The following is a 14436-nucleotide window of genomic DNA, read 5'->3' on the forward strand; positions in this document are numbered from 1 at the left end:
TGATTACCAACATTTTTTAGTTGAATGTTATTTTTAGAGCGTTGTTTTTTTTTTTTTAATGTAAATCATGCATGTTTGGAACGTTGCTGCGCATTTGTCCGCTGAACGCCATTGGTCCACAACACTGTCCATCACCCACCACCTCTGGGGGCCAAGACACGCCCCTCGGGGCTCGGCGCTGGACGCTAATAGGCTGTGCTATTAGCCCCGGTGAAAGTACACTGGCCAATCGCGGGTGAGGAGGCGGGACGAACAGTCCTTCGCGCCTACAGTGGAGGAATCGACGGTCCCTGAGCGCACACTGTCTGCAGGAGAGTACCGAGTACCACTCTCGGGGAAGGGAAATAACGGTTTCTTCTTTTTCCTCGCCTCCCCGTCTGCGATCTAACTGCAAGATTCCGGGAAAAAGGGGGCTACTACTACTACTACTACTACGCCTTATTGTTCCTAAGAGGTGGAGAGGGAAGCGAGGGATCGGAGCTGCAAGTTTTACCCCCCCACCCCCTCTCCGCTTTTCTTTATTTGTTTTCTCTCCAGCAAAAACAAAAAAAAAGGATTCTATATTCGGGCTGGTGTGTGTTCCGCTCTCGCCGCAAAGATGATGGTCGGAGAGGTCGAAGTCAAGGAGCGACCGAGGCCGAGTCCGGACTATTTGATGCAGTTGTTGAACGAGAAGAAGCTCATGACCAGTTTGCCGAATCTCTGCGGCATCTTCACGCACCTCGAGCGGCTTCTCGATGAAGGTAAGAGTCGGCGGCGGAGCGTCGGCACACAAATCCTCACATCGGCGAAAACACACCGCTGAACATTTTTAACGCACTTTATTCCAACCAAATCACCACCGTGTTGACTTTGTTTGAGTCACGTGGCTGAGATCAGCCAATCGCGTTGACTTTGGGACGAGACAAAAACTTTCTCCGTAGCACTTAAACTTCACACCAGCATCGAGGTTTTGTTAAATAAACCACCTCAGGATGTGTGTTGAGGTGAACTTTACGCTACTTACGAGGTTTTTAGACAAAATTTAATTACCCGCGGCCTTGCGTCCTTGCACATGTTCCACTACTTTTAGCTTTAGCCACATTTCAAGTTAGCCTCCCTGGACTCGATAACGTCACATTTTTACACGGACTAAAAACTTTTAAACTGCTACTTGTTGACATTGTTGAAAAGGGAATGGTGGCTTTTTTCCTGTTTTTTTTTGTTAAAGTTGTCGCCCAGCAGCCGAGTTTAAACCGCGGAGGAATGTTGTGTGCGTGCGTGTGTGAGTGTGTGTGTGTGTGTTGCCCAAACAATGGCCACTACTTTTCGAAGCTCGGTAAGGCTTCCATAACTTTTCCTTAACTATAAACAAACCTCTGCCTTTACTTCTTTTTTCCTCTTTTGGCTTTTCCCGTCTCCCCATTTTTTGGTCTGCCATATTTGATAGCTGTGATTTACACTACTCAGTCTTCCTTTTAAATGTTGCGAGTTAGTAGGGGTGTGGGGAAAAATCGATTCGAATACAAATCGCGATTCTCACGTTGTGCGATTTAAAATCGATTCTCTCTGTTTTTTTTTTAAAAATCCGTACATCCAAATTGTACCGCTTATTCCCTTTTGGGGTTGCGAGGGGCGCTGGTGCCTATCTCAGCTACAATCGGGCGGAAGGCGGCGTACACCCTGGACATATCGCCACCTCATCACAGAGCCAACACAGATAGACAAACAACATTCACACTCACATCCGCACACTAGGGCCAATCAACCTATCCCCAGGTGCATGTCTTTAGAAGTGGGAGGAAGCCGGAGTACCCGGAGGGAACCCACGCATTTTTGATTGATTGATTTATACTTTTATTAGTAGATTGCACAGTACAGTACATATTCCGTACAATTGACCACTAAATGGTATCACCTGAATAAGTATTTCAACTTCTTTAAGTCGGGGTCCACGTTTAATTCATGGGGAGAACATGCAAACTCCACACAGAAAGATCCCGAGCCTGGGATTGAACCGAGGATTACTCAGGACCTTCGTATTGTGAGGCAGACGCACTAACCCCTCTTCCACCGTGAAAAATTTTTGATTTTTTTCTTATTTTTAATCAATCCAACCAAACAATACACAGCAATACCATAACAATGCAATCCAATTCCAAAACCAAACCTGACCCAGCAACACTCAGAACTGCAATAAACAGAGCAATTGAAAATTGACACAAACACGACACAGAACAAACCAAAAGTAGTGAAACAAAAATGAATATTATCAACCACTGTATCAATATTAGTTATAATTTCAGCATAGCAGTGATTAAAAACCCCTCATTGACATTATCGTTAGGCATTTATAAAAAATAAAAAAAAGTACAATAGTGTCACAGTGGCTTACACTTGCATCGCATCTCATTAGCTTGACAACACACTGTGTCCAATGTTTTCACAAAGATAAAATAAGTCATATTTTTGGTTCTTTTAATAGTTAAAACATATTTACATTGTTGCAATCAGTTGATAAAACATTGTCCTTTACAATTTTATAAAAGCTTTTTTTTTTCAAAAATCTACTACTCTGCTAGCATGTCATTAGACTGGGGTAGATCCTGCTGAAATCCTATGTATTGAATGAATACAGAATAATTTTGAATCGGAAAAATATCGTTTTTAAATAGAGAATCGCGTTGAATCGGAAAAAATCGATATTGAATCGAATCGTGGGACACCCAAATATTCGCAGCCCTACTAGTAGATAGTATCAACAGCATAAGTTTATTTTTTTTTATTGAACAACAAACATATGTTTATATTCCACACAAAAGTCAAGGCACTTTCAACAACAAAGGAAGAAAACAAAAGCAAATATTAAAATATGGGGGGGAAAAAAGACAATAAGGGCTACCTAAATCACTTTAAATCAGGGGTGTCCAAAGTGCGCCCCGGGGGCCATTTGCGTCCCGCAGCTAATCGTTCACCGGCCCGCTGCACATTCTGCAAAAATTCCAAAATTGCTAGTATTGCAAAAATATAAAATAAAAAAGTGGAATGAGGTGGAATCTAATGAGAACAAGTGGCAATGTTGAGACAAAGCTGCCACGCAGGCAGTTTTTTTTTCTTTTGTCTTTATTTTCTTTTTTTTCCATTGCTCAAAAAAAAAGGACAAAAAAAATCTGTTATAATGAATTATTACTTAAGAATTATCACTTTAAAATGTTTTATGTTTAGAAAAAAAATTGCATATGTTGTGTGGTTGCGATATAAAGACATCGTTTTGAGAAAAGGCCATAAAACAAACAAAATAATAGTTCAAACTTAAAATCGACAGATATATCGGAAGTTAATCTTGAAATTTAAGTGTTAACAGTAAAAAAAACAACTAATACAAATGTATCACTTTATGAGTAGGGAACATTTTGGATCTTAAATATATTTAGTAGGATTTTATTTAACTTTTTACTGTGATTACTCAAAAATGTTAAATTATTAAAATCAATGGTGTCCTGCATTATTGATCTTTGAGGGCTTTAATTGCTAAATAAAGGAACTCTCCTGAAGGAATCAAAGTACTATCCATCTATCTAAATACTTCATATGTCAGTTTTACTATAAAAAACAAAGTTGTCTTTGACAGAAAAGGCATAAAATCTTATTTCTTTTACTTTATATCAACTTCAAGTTAATATAGAGATTTACTGTAAGCATTAAATAAATTAAAAAAATAATAATTTGACTTATTTTTAACATTTTAATGACTGAGACCCTCCATGCTCCCCAGGAGCCCAAAGGATTAACAAAAAAAATCCATGTATTTTGTTATGGTTTAAAAATGAAAAATATCGAAATGGCCCCCGCATGCTTAAATTTTTTCGTGTGCGGCCCTCTGTGGAAAAAGTTTGGACACCCCTGCTTTAAATATATTTAACACAGATATCAATTTAAGGGCTTTTGTACACTTAATCATTCTCCAAGATTTGATTGATAATTCTCAACCATTAAGCCTTACTTTCATTAATCGACATTTATGTAGAAACAATTTTGCTTGGAGCATAATAATGTTGACAAACATTCCCATGTTACAGTCGTTTATAAAAAAATACCAAATTTGATCTCTTCTACAGTGTCAACAGCATAAGTAGGTTTTATGTAGTCGAGCTTGGGGCTGCTCCCCCCCACCACCTAGAAGTAAACTCAAAACTTCACGGAAATAACTTATTAGTTTCGGCGTTGCCCCGTGGCGTATATGCACCCAGTATGTTGCAGCAGAACTGGTCTGCACAGATTTCTACAAGCCTCCCTTCCAGATGGATGATAAGCAAGTCACATAACAGGAGTGAGTTACCCAACTGGAAACAAATGCCTCGGTTGCACAATGTAACTCCACTGAAACAAAGTTCTTCACGAGTAAGCAGTGTTGCAATAAGTTCAAGAAAATGCTTAGAAATAGGCTGAATATGTCCGGAAAAGTGTTTCACTGCTTGGACAGATTAAATGAATCACGGTTGTCAGGTGGATAACAGAATGTTGTTTTAATAGGCGTTACTCTAAATTGCAGAGATTTGATATCTTTGAACAAACAGCCCGATCCAGACCGTGATATATTAGTAGTGCAGACAGAACTTTAAAAGTTGTATAAATGGAGTTCTAAAAAATGTGTTTTGTAGCATCTGTGTCTCAGGAGTGAAACTCGGCTCCATTGTTTGTGTATGTTTAAGAACTCTCTCAGGAATAGGTATTATCTTTAAAAATACACTAAAAGTAATATATATTTTTAAGTATTAGAGCTGTATATATGGCAATTTGCTGCTGACCGAATTGTTTTTTTCTCAAGTTTTTCGCGTATTAAAGGAAGGAATATTACTCTTGTTTGTCAGAGGACTTATATCTGGTTAATAACCAACTAAAATTTGGTACAACTGAAGAATAACCGTAATCCCTGACCATGTTTATTTTATTGCTAGTTAGGTAGGCATAACTCCAAAAATTTTGCACTGATTTTCATGAAACTTATGTAGCTTTACACAAGTCTATAATGTTTTATTTTCAGTGAATTTGTCAAACTAGTTTTGTTGAGACAGGTTCATGAACATATTACAAATATTCATACTGGGAAATTTAGTAAATATAACACCTCTTATTTACATTGTGTCATGATATGATGGTTGGTGTTTATAGCGAACAGTCTGTGTATTTGACCAGATTTAGCTTAGATCATGATCCGCAGTCCCAATTTTGGGGAATGTGTTTATGTATGTACATAATTGTGGCATTGTGTTTACATGTTGATGGTTATTCATACAATAAAGGACACTTTGTCAATACCTGCAGTTTAGTTAGTGGTCTATATATGGAATTCTGGTGGTATGCATGTCATCTATTTCCTATTGTACTAAGCTTTTTCTCGGCCCTCACGGCATACCGTTTACATGTCCCCGGAGCAGTCGAAAAATGACTTACCATCCACAATCTAAGTGTGGACCTCCCCTGAAGTGTCATATTCCTTGAGTAACAGATGGCAATGTCCAGATGTGCCTTGTAATTTCCCAGAATCCAAACCACCACGGTTCTTTAAAAAAGTCAGCTTGGTTGTTGTTTTGTAATTCCGATAGTGCCAGAACTCAAGCATTGAAATAATTGGAATCAAGATCATAGTATGTGTGGTTCTTCTGAGGAAATCTAAAAGACTATTGGTGCAAATGTTTTATTTTGATATGCATGGTTGCATTTCCTAGTATTTCTAAAACTAGTATGTTACAAATACGTTTTTTTTACTAGTAAAGTTTCATCGCCGCCAAGACCTTGCATAGTAATTGCTAAGTTAGATTTGGACCCAGGAGATAGCTTTATACTAAACATACTTTTCAGTTGTTTTTCTGGTGTCAATGCAGGGCTTTTAGTACCGTATTGTGTTTGATGAACAGATGCAAAACGATTAAAAAACAAGACTCCCAAGCCCCTCACTTTCACACCCCACGCGGACTGCTTAAAGTTTACGAGTGAGTTTCCACAGCACCAGCCCAAACATTACCCCAGCGCCAGAAATTGCGTGTGCGTGCTATGAAAGTCACCTCAGTGCCGAGAAAGGCCCGAACGTCTGGATCTTGTTAGCATTTGTTTGCTTTTCTTGCCCTCTTTGACTCGGCTCGCCGCCCTGGTGCGAGATTTTAGGCTTTCTGCGTTTTCACCCACATTAATGCTGTGCAATGCTGTCCACACCCATTGTAACATGATTTTGGTAAAACTTGTTATAGTCTTGGACTCTGTAACCATGTTACTAGTTAGAACCAAACACTTTAGACGCAGATTGTCTGAAGGTATGCTAGCCTGACAGCTGCATTAATCCACCCCCAACACTTCATCCACCCAGTTTTTAGTGCATGTCTTCACAGCTGTTCCTTTGACTAGGGGAGAAGGCAACCCCACCCTCGTCTCTCCCACCATTCTCAACGCGCTCACATTTTGTTGCTGACGTGAATGTAATGCCTCAAGGTCATTGTGGTAGATTGACAGGAATGCGCCCCCCGCCCCCCTGTACGTTGCAGTTGTTCGTCTCCCTGAGGTGACACCTGCTGTGGAGTTTCTTTTTACGGCCTGCTAGCCAACAAGCAGCATCAAATTGCTGTAGTTTTCCCTTGGCAGGAGACGACAGCCCATATAACACGTAGCGATGTAAGGGAGTTTTGCTTATGTGGCATTTTTTGTCCTATGATGATCCAAAAGAGTGAAGTATTGATTTTGAATTGTTTAATCAAAGCGAACCGCTCCCTTCGGGCTTGTTTTTAGATGTGTTTGTTTAATAGATTTAACGGGCCATTGTTGCAGTGCAACAACATGCTGCCCCACTGAACTGCATGGTACCACTTGTTCCCCCTTTTACATCACCACTTTTGTGTGTGCTTGTTTTCTCTCCCCCACAAGCTTGACTTTCCTTGGGGGAGCTGTCAACAATTGGAGGACAAACGGTCCCCTGTCCACCACGGAGCCTTTTGTTGCGAGACTGTTCCTTTGGGAATGGTTGTTTAGACACTTTGATACAATACCGTACGTCTGCACAGTTGTTTTCTTTATCCCCTCCCCATCCTTGTCATCCGGCTCCTTGTTATCTGTCTACATCTAGATAGAGTGAGCACATTTTCTAGGTTAACTCTGTGTATTCAGCAACAGGACAGGACCTACGCTAACCTCTGACACACAATCAATGCGGCATCTATTAGGATAGAGCGCCGCACCGCTTAGTGCACCGATAGTGGCTGACACAATGAGTCAATCGAGGGTGTTTTGCCGTGCCGTCGTCGCAAGCTGAAACCTGCTTTATTCCCCATCAACCCCCCCACCCCCCTACAGTTCGCCTTCACATCCTCTCCCAAAGCACCACTTTATAAACTGGGATTTAATTAACGAGCGGCGATCTGCGCAACGCTTTACTGAGCCGTCGCCGCCATTGAGGAAATGCAATCTGAAAGCTTTGTGGGGTCTGGTTTTGTCTGCTTTTCCACGCAAAACGAGTGTGGACCACAGACCGCTCGTGGTCCCCTGGAATTCCATGAGGAAATCAAAGTCTTAATTTAAAAGTAAAAAGTACAGTTAATGTTTACGGTATCATTCGCTTAACGCTGGCATCTTTCCCACAGAAATCATGCAAAACTTGCAGAATTATTTCAAAAAATATATAATGGTCAGGCCACATAGAAACATGTGGTGTAAAGGGGGTTCTCTTTTCTGTCGTTTTCCAGCTACCACCTGGGTTTTGGACTGTCCTTTTTATTTTTTGGACTCTATTTTCTAACAATCTCCCCAGCATGAGAATCACTATCCTTCAATAGTCACCACTTTGAGTGTTTTTGTGTTGTTAGGATTTAAGGGTTCAGTAGTAGCTGGAGTCAATATTACTCGCCTTCAAGAGGCTTTTGCAAGAGCTCTGTTACATGGCCCTGTTGATCTTCAGGCCCTTCATTGTGACCCTAAACCCTGTCCCCCGTCATTCCACCCTTGGCCTCTGCATTGGTAACGGCACCTACCAGCCGGTGTTGTGTGATAAAGTCATCAGACATCAGCTCCAGGGCTGTTATCGTATGCTTCAATCCCACGAGTGCAGGGGCCCTCTTTATCACTGCCTGCTTCTGCTTGGCCTCCTACTGTCTCTGACTGTTGACTTACTATCAGACGCTGTCGCCTGAATGTAACCAGTCTTTAAGTTTTAGGTACTCTTCCACGTATGTAAGGGTGCAATTTCTCATTTACACCTTTACCGCACACCACAGTTACTCCCTCTACCCTCCAAGTTATTTCAGCACTGAATCAAAACAATGCTCTTCCGTTTTTATTTGCCTCTGGGGCCAAAACACGTACAGGAAATTACACAATTTGAGACAGGAGAAGGCATTGTCTGTTTTTTTCCCCCCTACTCTTCCAAGACTGCAGGGAGGCGACAGTCAGACAAGCGGCACCTGTTTTGCGTCCGCCGTCTTCCACAGTGGTGGATTAATATATCTTTTTTTGACTAAGATTGCATAATGAATCTACCTCTCATCCTGTCCCCACCCATCCTAGAACTACTCCTACCACTTTCTCACATTCTTTTAATTGTAGTCATTCCGAGCGTCTTTGTCTTTTGTTTATTTTTCATTCCCAAAGAGAAAGTGTACAACAGTTACATACAACAGGTATCACGCGAACAACATTTAGAACCACTCTCTCTTTCCCATCCCTCTTTATCCCAAGAACGAGAGATCAAGATGAACTGAATGCTTACTCTGTCTCCTTGCCCGCCCACCACTGCTGCATTAATTTCCTGTGTCCTTTCACTGGAGGACTAGGAAGAACATTTTGGCAACCATCTCAGGAATTCCTCTGCACTTAACCTCCACCAGGTGTGTTTGTTTGTTTTCCCCAGCTGCTCTCCGTTGTCACAGCTGTACTGAAATATAGGTTTTTCATAGCATGTCAACTCCAAGCTACTTTAAAGTCAACTAATAGCTCCCTAAATTTCTCATTTACCAGACCCTTTCAATGTTAATCTCCATTTATCCTGGTCCAGAGCCTTTAGTACTTTGGCCTCCCTGTGGTTCCAAGCCTTTTACCACGTCGTCTCACTCCTTTTCAGCCGGATGAAAAATCAAAGGTGAATAATTTACCTGTCCGCCATCCGCCTGTGTTGTTTCTGTGAGGCCTGGCAAGAGCAGGCAACGCTGCCATCACCTTCCCTGAGGGGTTGCAAAAAGTGCGTCAGTTTGATTCCTCTGAAGTTCTCTGTCATCTGAGTATGAAGCGGCCGACACGCTAACCTCGCTGTCAGCTGCTTGTCTCAAATCTGTGCGACCTCCATGCACTTCTAACGCATTCCCTACGTTATAGTTCTCTGGGATAAGCGAATATTTTTTTTATATAGTTGGTATAATGCTAGCAGTGCAATTTGGCCATCAATCAAGATCTTGGACAATATTATGTGTTGTTGTTCCTTGCTTTTGTCAAAGCTTGTCTTGCTTTTCTTATTCACCTAATGTGTGTTCAGTTTTCGTGCTTGGATTAACTTTAAAACTCTCATACTCTCACTGCAATATTCTTTTGAGTCAGCTCCAAACAATAGCATCTCTAACGCAAGCTGTGTCGGGGCAATTCTATCTTTTGGTTTTTGTTATTTTACCACAGGCAGTCTCCATTTAACAGGCTTTGTGCCACCGATGACTGCGTCTCAATGTTGTCCGTTTCGATTTCCCCAGTGTTGCTTTGAATTAAATTGACAGTGTGTGTGAAAGTCTTCCTCACGTGACTGCCACCTTGGAAATAGTGCAGAGGACGAGCAATCCTGGGTTTTTGTTTGGTTTAGTGTGGACAAACACATTGGTTTCCTGTTTTAAGTGTAGCATTGCTGCATCCCTTTGTAAATAGGGGTTGTGCTGAATCCTTTAGTTCACGGCACAGTGAGCCTCTCTCCAGAGAATATAATACAGCTGCTACTCCTAAAAACCTGATTTTCTGGAGAATATTTAGTGGAGTTTTTGCAATAGTGCGCAAATAATAAGCTATATACAGTGTATATATGCATACATACATACATACATACAGTGGGGCAAAAACGTATTTAGTCAGCCACCGATTGTGCAAGTTCTCCTACTTAAAATGATGACAGAGGTGTGTAATTTTCATCATACTTCAACTATGAGAGAGAGAATGTGAAAAAAAAATCCAAGAATTCACATTGTAGGAATTTTAAAGAATTTATTTGTAAATTATGGTGTAAAATAAGTATTTGGTCAACCATTCAAAGCTCTCACTGATGGAAGGAGGTTTTGGGTCAAAATCTCACGATACATGGCCCCATTCATTCTTTCCTTAACACGAATCAATCGTCCTGTCCCCTTAGCAGAAAAACAGCCCCAAATCATGATGTTTCCACCCCCATGCTTCACAGTAGGTATGGTGTTCTTGGGATGCAACTCTGTATTCTTCTTCTTCCAAACACGACAAGTTGAGTTTATACCAAAAAGTTCTATTTTGGTTTCATCTGACCGCATGACATTCTCCCAATCCTCCCCTGTATCATACATGTATCCTTTTTGGTATAAACTCAACTTGTATCGTGAGATTTTTGAGCCAAAACCTCCTTCCATCAGTGAGAGCTTTGAATGGTTGACCAAATACTTATTTCCCACCATAATTTACAAATAAATTATTTAAAATTCCAACAATGTGAATTCCTGGATTTTTTTTCACATTCTGTCTCTCACATTTGAAGTGTACCTATGATGAAAATTACAGACCTCTGTCATCATTTTAAGTGGGAGAACTTGCACAATCGGTGGCTGACTAAATACTTTTTTGCTCCAATGTATATACATATTTTAATGACCAGCTAATGTTAATCTTTTAGGTTTGTGTGGTTTGGATTTATTGTCAGTTTTCCCATGTTTGCAAACACACCGTCTGTGCCTGAAAGGTGATTGGCATAGATTGAAGAGGTGGTGTTGTGTGTCCGAGGAAGCGCGGACTCACCAGACGAAACTGTTTGCACAGGAGGTAAAACTTGGATTGTGCCGTTTATCATAAGATTGATAATAAATGTCAAACATAGCATTGGACTTGGTGTGTTTTTTTTTTTTTTTGGTGAGCTACAATATATTACTTTAATTTGTGTTCAAGTAAAAAAAAAAAATCAAGGTGTGGCGTATATCGGTATCTTAAACAAAACATGCAAAGTGCTTAAGGGTGCCTAAGTGTTTTATGGCTAGATAACTACCGTTGAGACTCAGGTTACTTTTGTTGTGTAAAAGTAACGTGTTGCTTATCTTATAAAGTAATTAATTAGCCGTTACTATTAACGTTAGGTTTATAGCCTCACACTTGTGCTCGGGAATAGATAGAGTTTCGACTCGCTCGCTGCGTTGAAGGCCGCTACTCTAGGTTAGTCCACATGGTGCTATGGGAAAAAGCACTTTCAAGCTGAGGAGTAGCTAAACATTTGACTTAAATGTGAGTGAAACGTCATTGTGAAGAGAAAGAACATTTGTTTGGGGAAAAAATTTGGGAACTGCTCGTTTATCCCTGACACACTCAACCACCTCATCCTGAACTAAACAATGTCGAGACGATCCCTTGAGACAGCGACTTAACTACAAAACTAAAGCTAGCAAGAACAGTCCATACACCCACAACACATTATCTGCTGATGATGTTGTAAACAACATCATCAATGTAAGATCAATGTACAAACAGAACAGCAGTCGCAACTTGAGAGGCACACTCTTTTTTTTTTTTTTTATAAAAACCTCAAATTGTCTCCTTAATCGTCGTCAAGCTGTGAATAACATCACTGCACACTTCCTCCCTTCACATCTGGTCTGACTGCGCTAACAAATAAAGGTTTCAAAAAGTACTCAGCACAATCATAATGTACTTAAAACACTGATTGAAACATTCACACAATTATTATGCTCTGATTTACAATACTGGTCAAAGTTCTCCAAAGATGATACAATAAATTTGAAAATTTTTTCTAAACTATTATGTGATGCAATATTATGTGATGCAAGAAGCATGGTGGTAAAAATAAGTGTAACAGGTAAACAACAAAATTAAAAACAAAACTGAAAAACAGTTTAATTATTTTTTATTTTGCTTTGTTAAAATGTATAGTTTTTTTCAAAAATGTTTTCTTGTTTGTTACTAATTTACAGCCGCTTTTTAAACTATATTTAAATTATAGTTTTGGTGGTACAATACTTAATGGTGTTATTAATCGTGTATATAATATAAATTATAATAATTGTGATTATTATTTTTGCCATAATCGTGCGGCCCTAGCTTAAAGCTAGCTTAGCTATTAGCATGCCGACTTCTGGCTTTCTCTTAGTGTGCAACACGTTTAGCCTCATCCACACACTCCAGTGATAAAGTTACCTGATGATGATACTTAAAAGATTAAGTAATACAGTTGATTTGCCATAATGAAAGTAATTATTTATTTTAGGGTAGTGGTTCCACATAGGCATATTATTTGCTGCTAGCCACTTGTCAACCGGGGCACTCAAAATAAATGCAGTGTCAGCTAGGTGTTCTGCATTCAAAGGCATTAACGGGCAATGGCGGTTACATATTTTTTTATGAACATTTTCCAATACTGATCAGAGGCCTATCAATTGACACATTTTTAACTTTATTATCCCAGCCTACAAGTTTTATAAGACACTTTCTCTGAAGTTGTCGTGAAAATATAATTTATTCACAGGGTTTTATATTTTGGGTAAATACAGTATTTTATAGTCCAAATATACAGCAGCCCTTAAATATGCCGTTTACAGGTAAATATTTTTTCGCTAAGTTTGTTGTCATTTTAAACCCTTGTACCCACACCAATTTTCTCAGACATCATGCAATTTGTTTACACAGGTCATTAATCCACTGGAGCCCCCTTGGTACTTAGTCAGCAATGTTTCAGCTGCAGCAACAGGATCTCCCCTTCCTGGACACTAGCAGTATTGCCAGTGTGCATTTTGCATGCGAATAAAAGCAGAAACTGCACTACGGTGCTCCCTGCTTGGCACTCAGCATTAAGGGTTGGAATTGGGGGTTAAATCACCAAAAATGATTCCCGGTTGCGGCACCGCTGCTGCCCACTGCTCCCCTCACCTCCCAGGGGGTGATCAAGGGTGATGGGTCAAATGCAGAGAATAATTTCGCCACATCTAGTGTGTGTGTGACAATCATTGGTACTTTAACTTAACTTTACGTTCCACCCTGACTGCTCTGACCGTAACATACATTGCATGCTCGTAACAAATCACATCGCCTGACATCCACTGGCAGGTGTTGTCGGTTTAAAATAACAACCCATAAGTAACTGCACTTTAGTACTTGTTGAGTCCGTTTGTCATCAGGTTGAGCTCTGCCTGTCCTTATCAGCAGTTGTTGGGGGGCGGGGGAGGGATTACTGTGCCAATTACAAACAAAGGGGGGATTTTATGACTGAAACACAGAGCTCATTTACTACCATTTGTAACATGCAAATATTGTTATGAAACCCCCAAGGTATGCTGCTCAGTTAATGGATTGTTCCCACACAAAGAATGAAGGCGTGTCAAGCGAAGGGAAGATACCAAGTATGATAGTCAACAGTGGTTCTGGTTGTGGGGGACAGAATTCCCCTTATGCGATCTGAATGAGGTCATCTTGTTGGCTACAGGGAAGGTTATTGACCCCCTTGCTCAGCTCCACACGCCACCCCCATGTCCTGCCTTCCTCGCCTCAACCAATGATAGACACACAAAGGCTGTTTTGTGTTGTTATTGGGCCAGACACACACTGTTGTGGTCATCCCTGCTGCACACAAGCAGTGTCTGTCTAACTGAGGTCAGATACGTCACGATGGGGAAATTTCAAATCACAGTTGTTGTTGTCACGGTATTGTGGAATGTGCTCAAAAAATACTTATGCACACCGACATATTTTAACCTTCTGCTCCAGTGTTTCCCACAGGTCAGGCATCTATTTGTGGGGGTGTGGTTGGGCGGGAGGGGGGCTTCTTGGCGATGACCAAGAAGAACGCGCAGTTGGAATATAATTACAACACTTTATATACATATTTATATACATATTTATACTATATTTACATATTTATATAATATGTAACTACAAGCTCCATTCACAGACAGATTCCCATTGCTTTTATGAGCGGTCGAGCGAGTCAAAAGCCGGAAAAAAATAAAATAACGTAATTAATTTATTTATTTTTCAGTTTTTTTATTTTTTATTTGTGGCGGCCGTAATTCTTTCGTGGCGGGCCGCCACAAATGAATGTGTGGGAAACCCTGTGCTCGCTAGTGTTACCATATCTGAGTTATTGTGTAGAAATAAATACAAAAGTACACGTCATTCTTTAATGGTGATACAAAAAAGATCAGTTACAATAATACATGATGTTGGATATTGAGAACATACAAACCCTTTATTTATTGAATCAAAAAT

General features: G+C 40.2%; 1 protein-coding gene across 6 annotated transcripts in view; it reads left to right on the plus strand.

The window, feature by feature from the left end:
* Positions 1-250: 250 nt before the first annotated feature.
* Positions 251-14436, plus strand: part of qkia (QKI, KH domain containing, RNA binding a) — a 136332-nt gene continuing 122146 nt past the window's right edge. For 2 of the 6 annotated variants that reach the window (XM_061896009.1, XM_061896013.1), the window contains exon 1: positions 252-743. In XM_061896009.1, the coding sequence (XP_061751993.1) occupies positions 599-743 (145 nt within the window). In that variant the 5' untranslated portion in view covers positions 252-598. Of the gene's footprint in view, positions 744-14436 lie in introns of all 6 variants that reach the window. The other 4 variants (XM_061896010.1, XM_061896011.1, XM_061896012.1 and 1 more) reach the window with 4 other exon arrangements.

This window comes from Nerophis ophidion, linkage group LG03 (assembly GCF_033978795.1).
Source record: "Nerophis ophidion isolate RoL-2023_Sa linkage group LG03, RoL_Noph_v1.0, whole genome shotgun sequence".
Taxonomy (NCBI): Eukaryota; Metazoa; Chordata; class Actinopteri; order Syngnathiformes; family Syngnathidae; genus Nerophis; species Nerophis ophidion.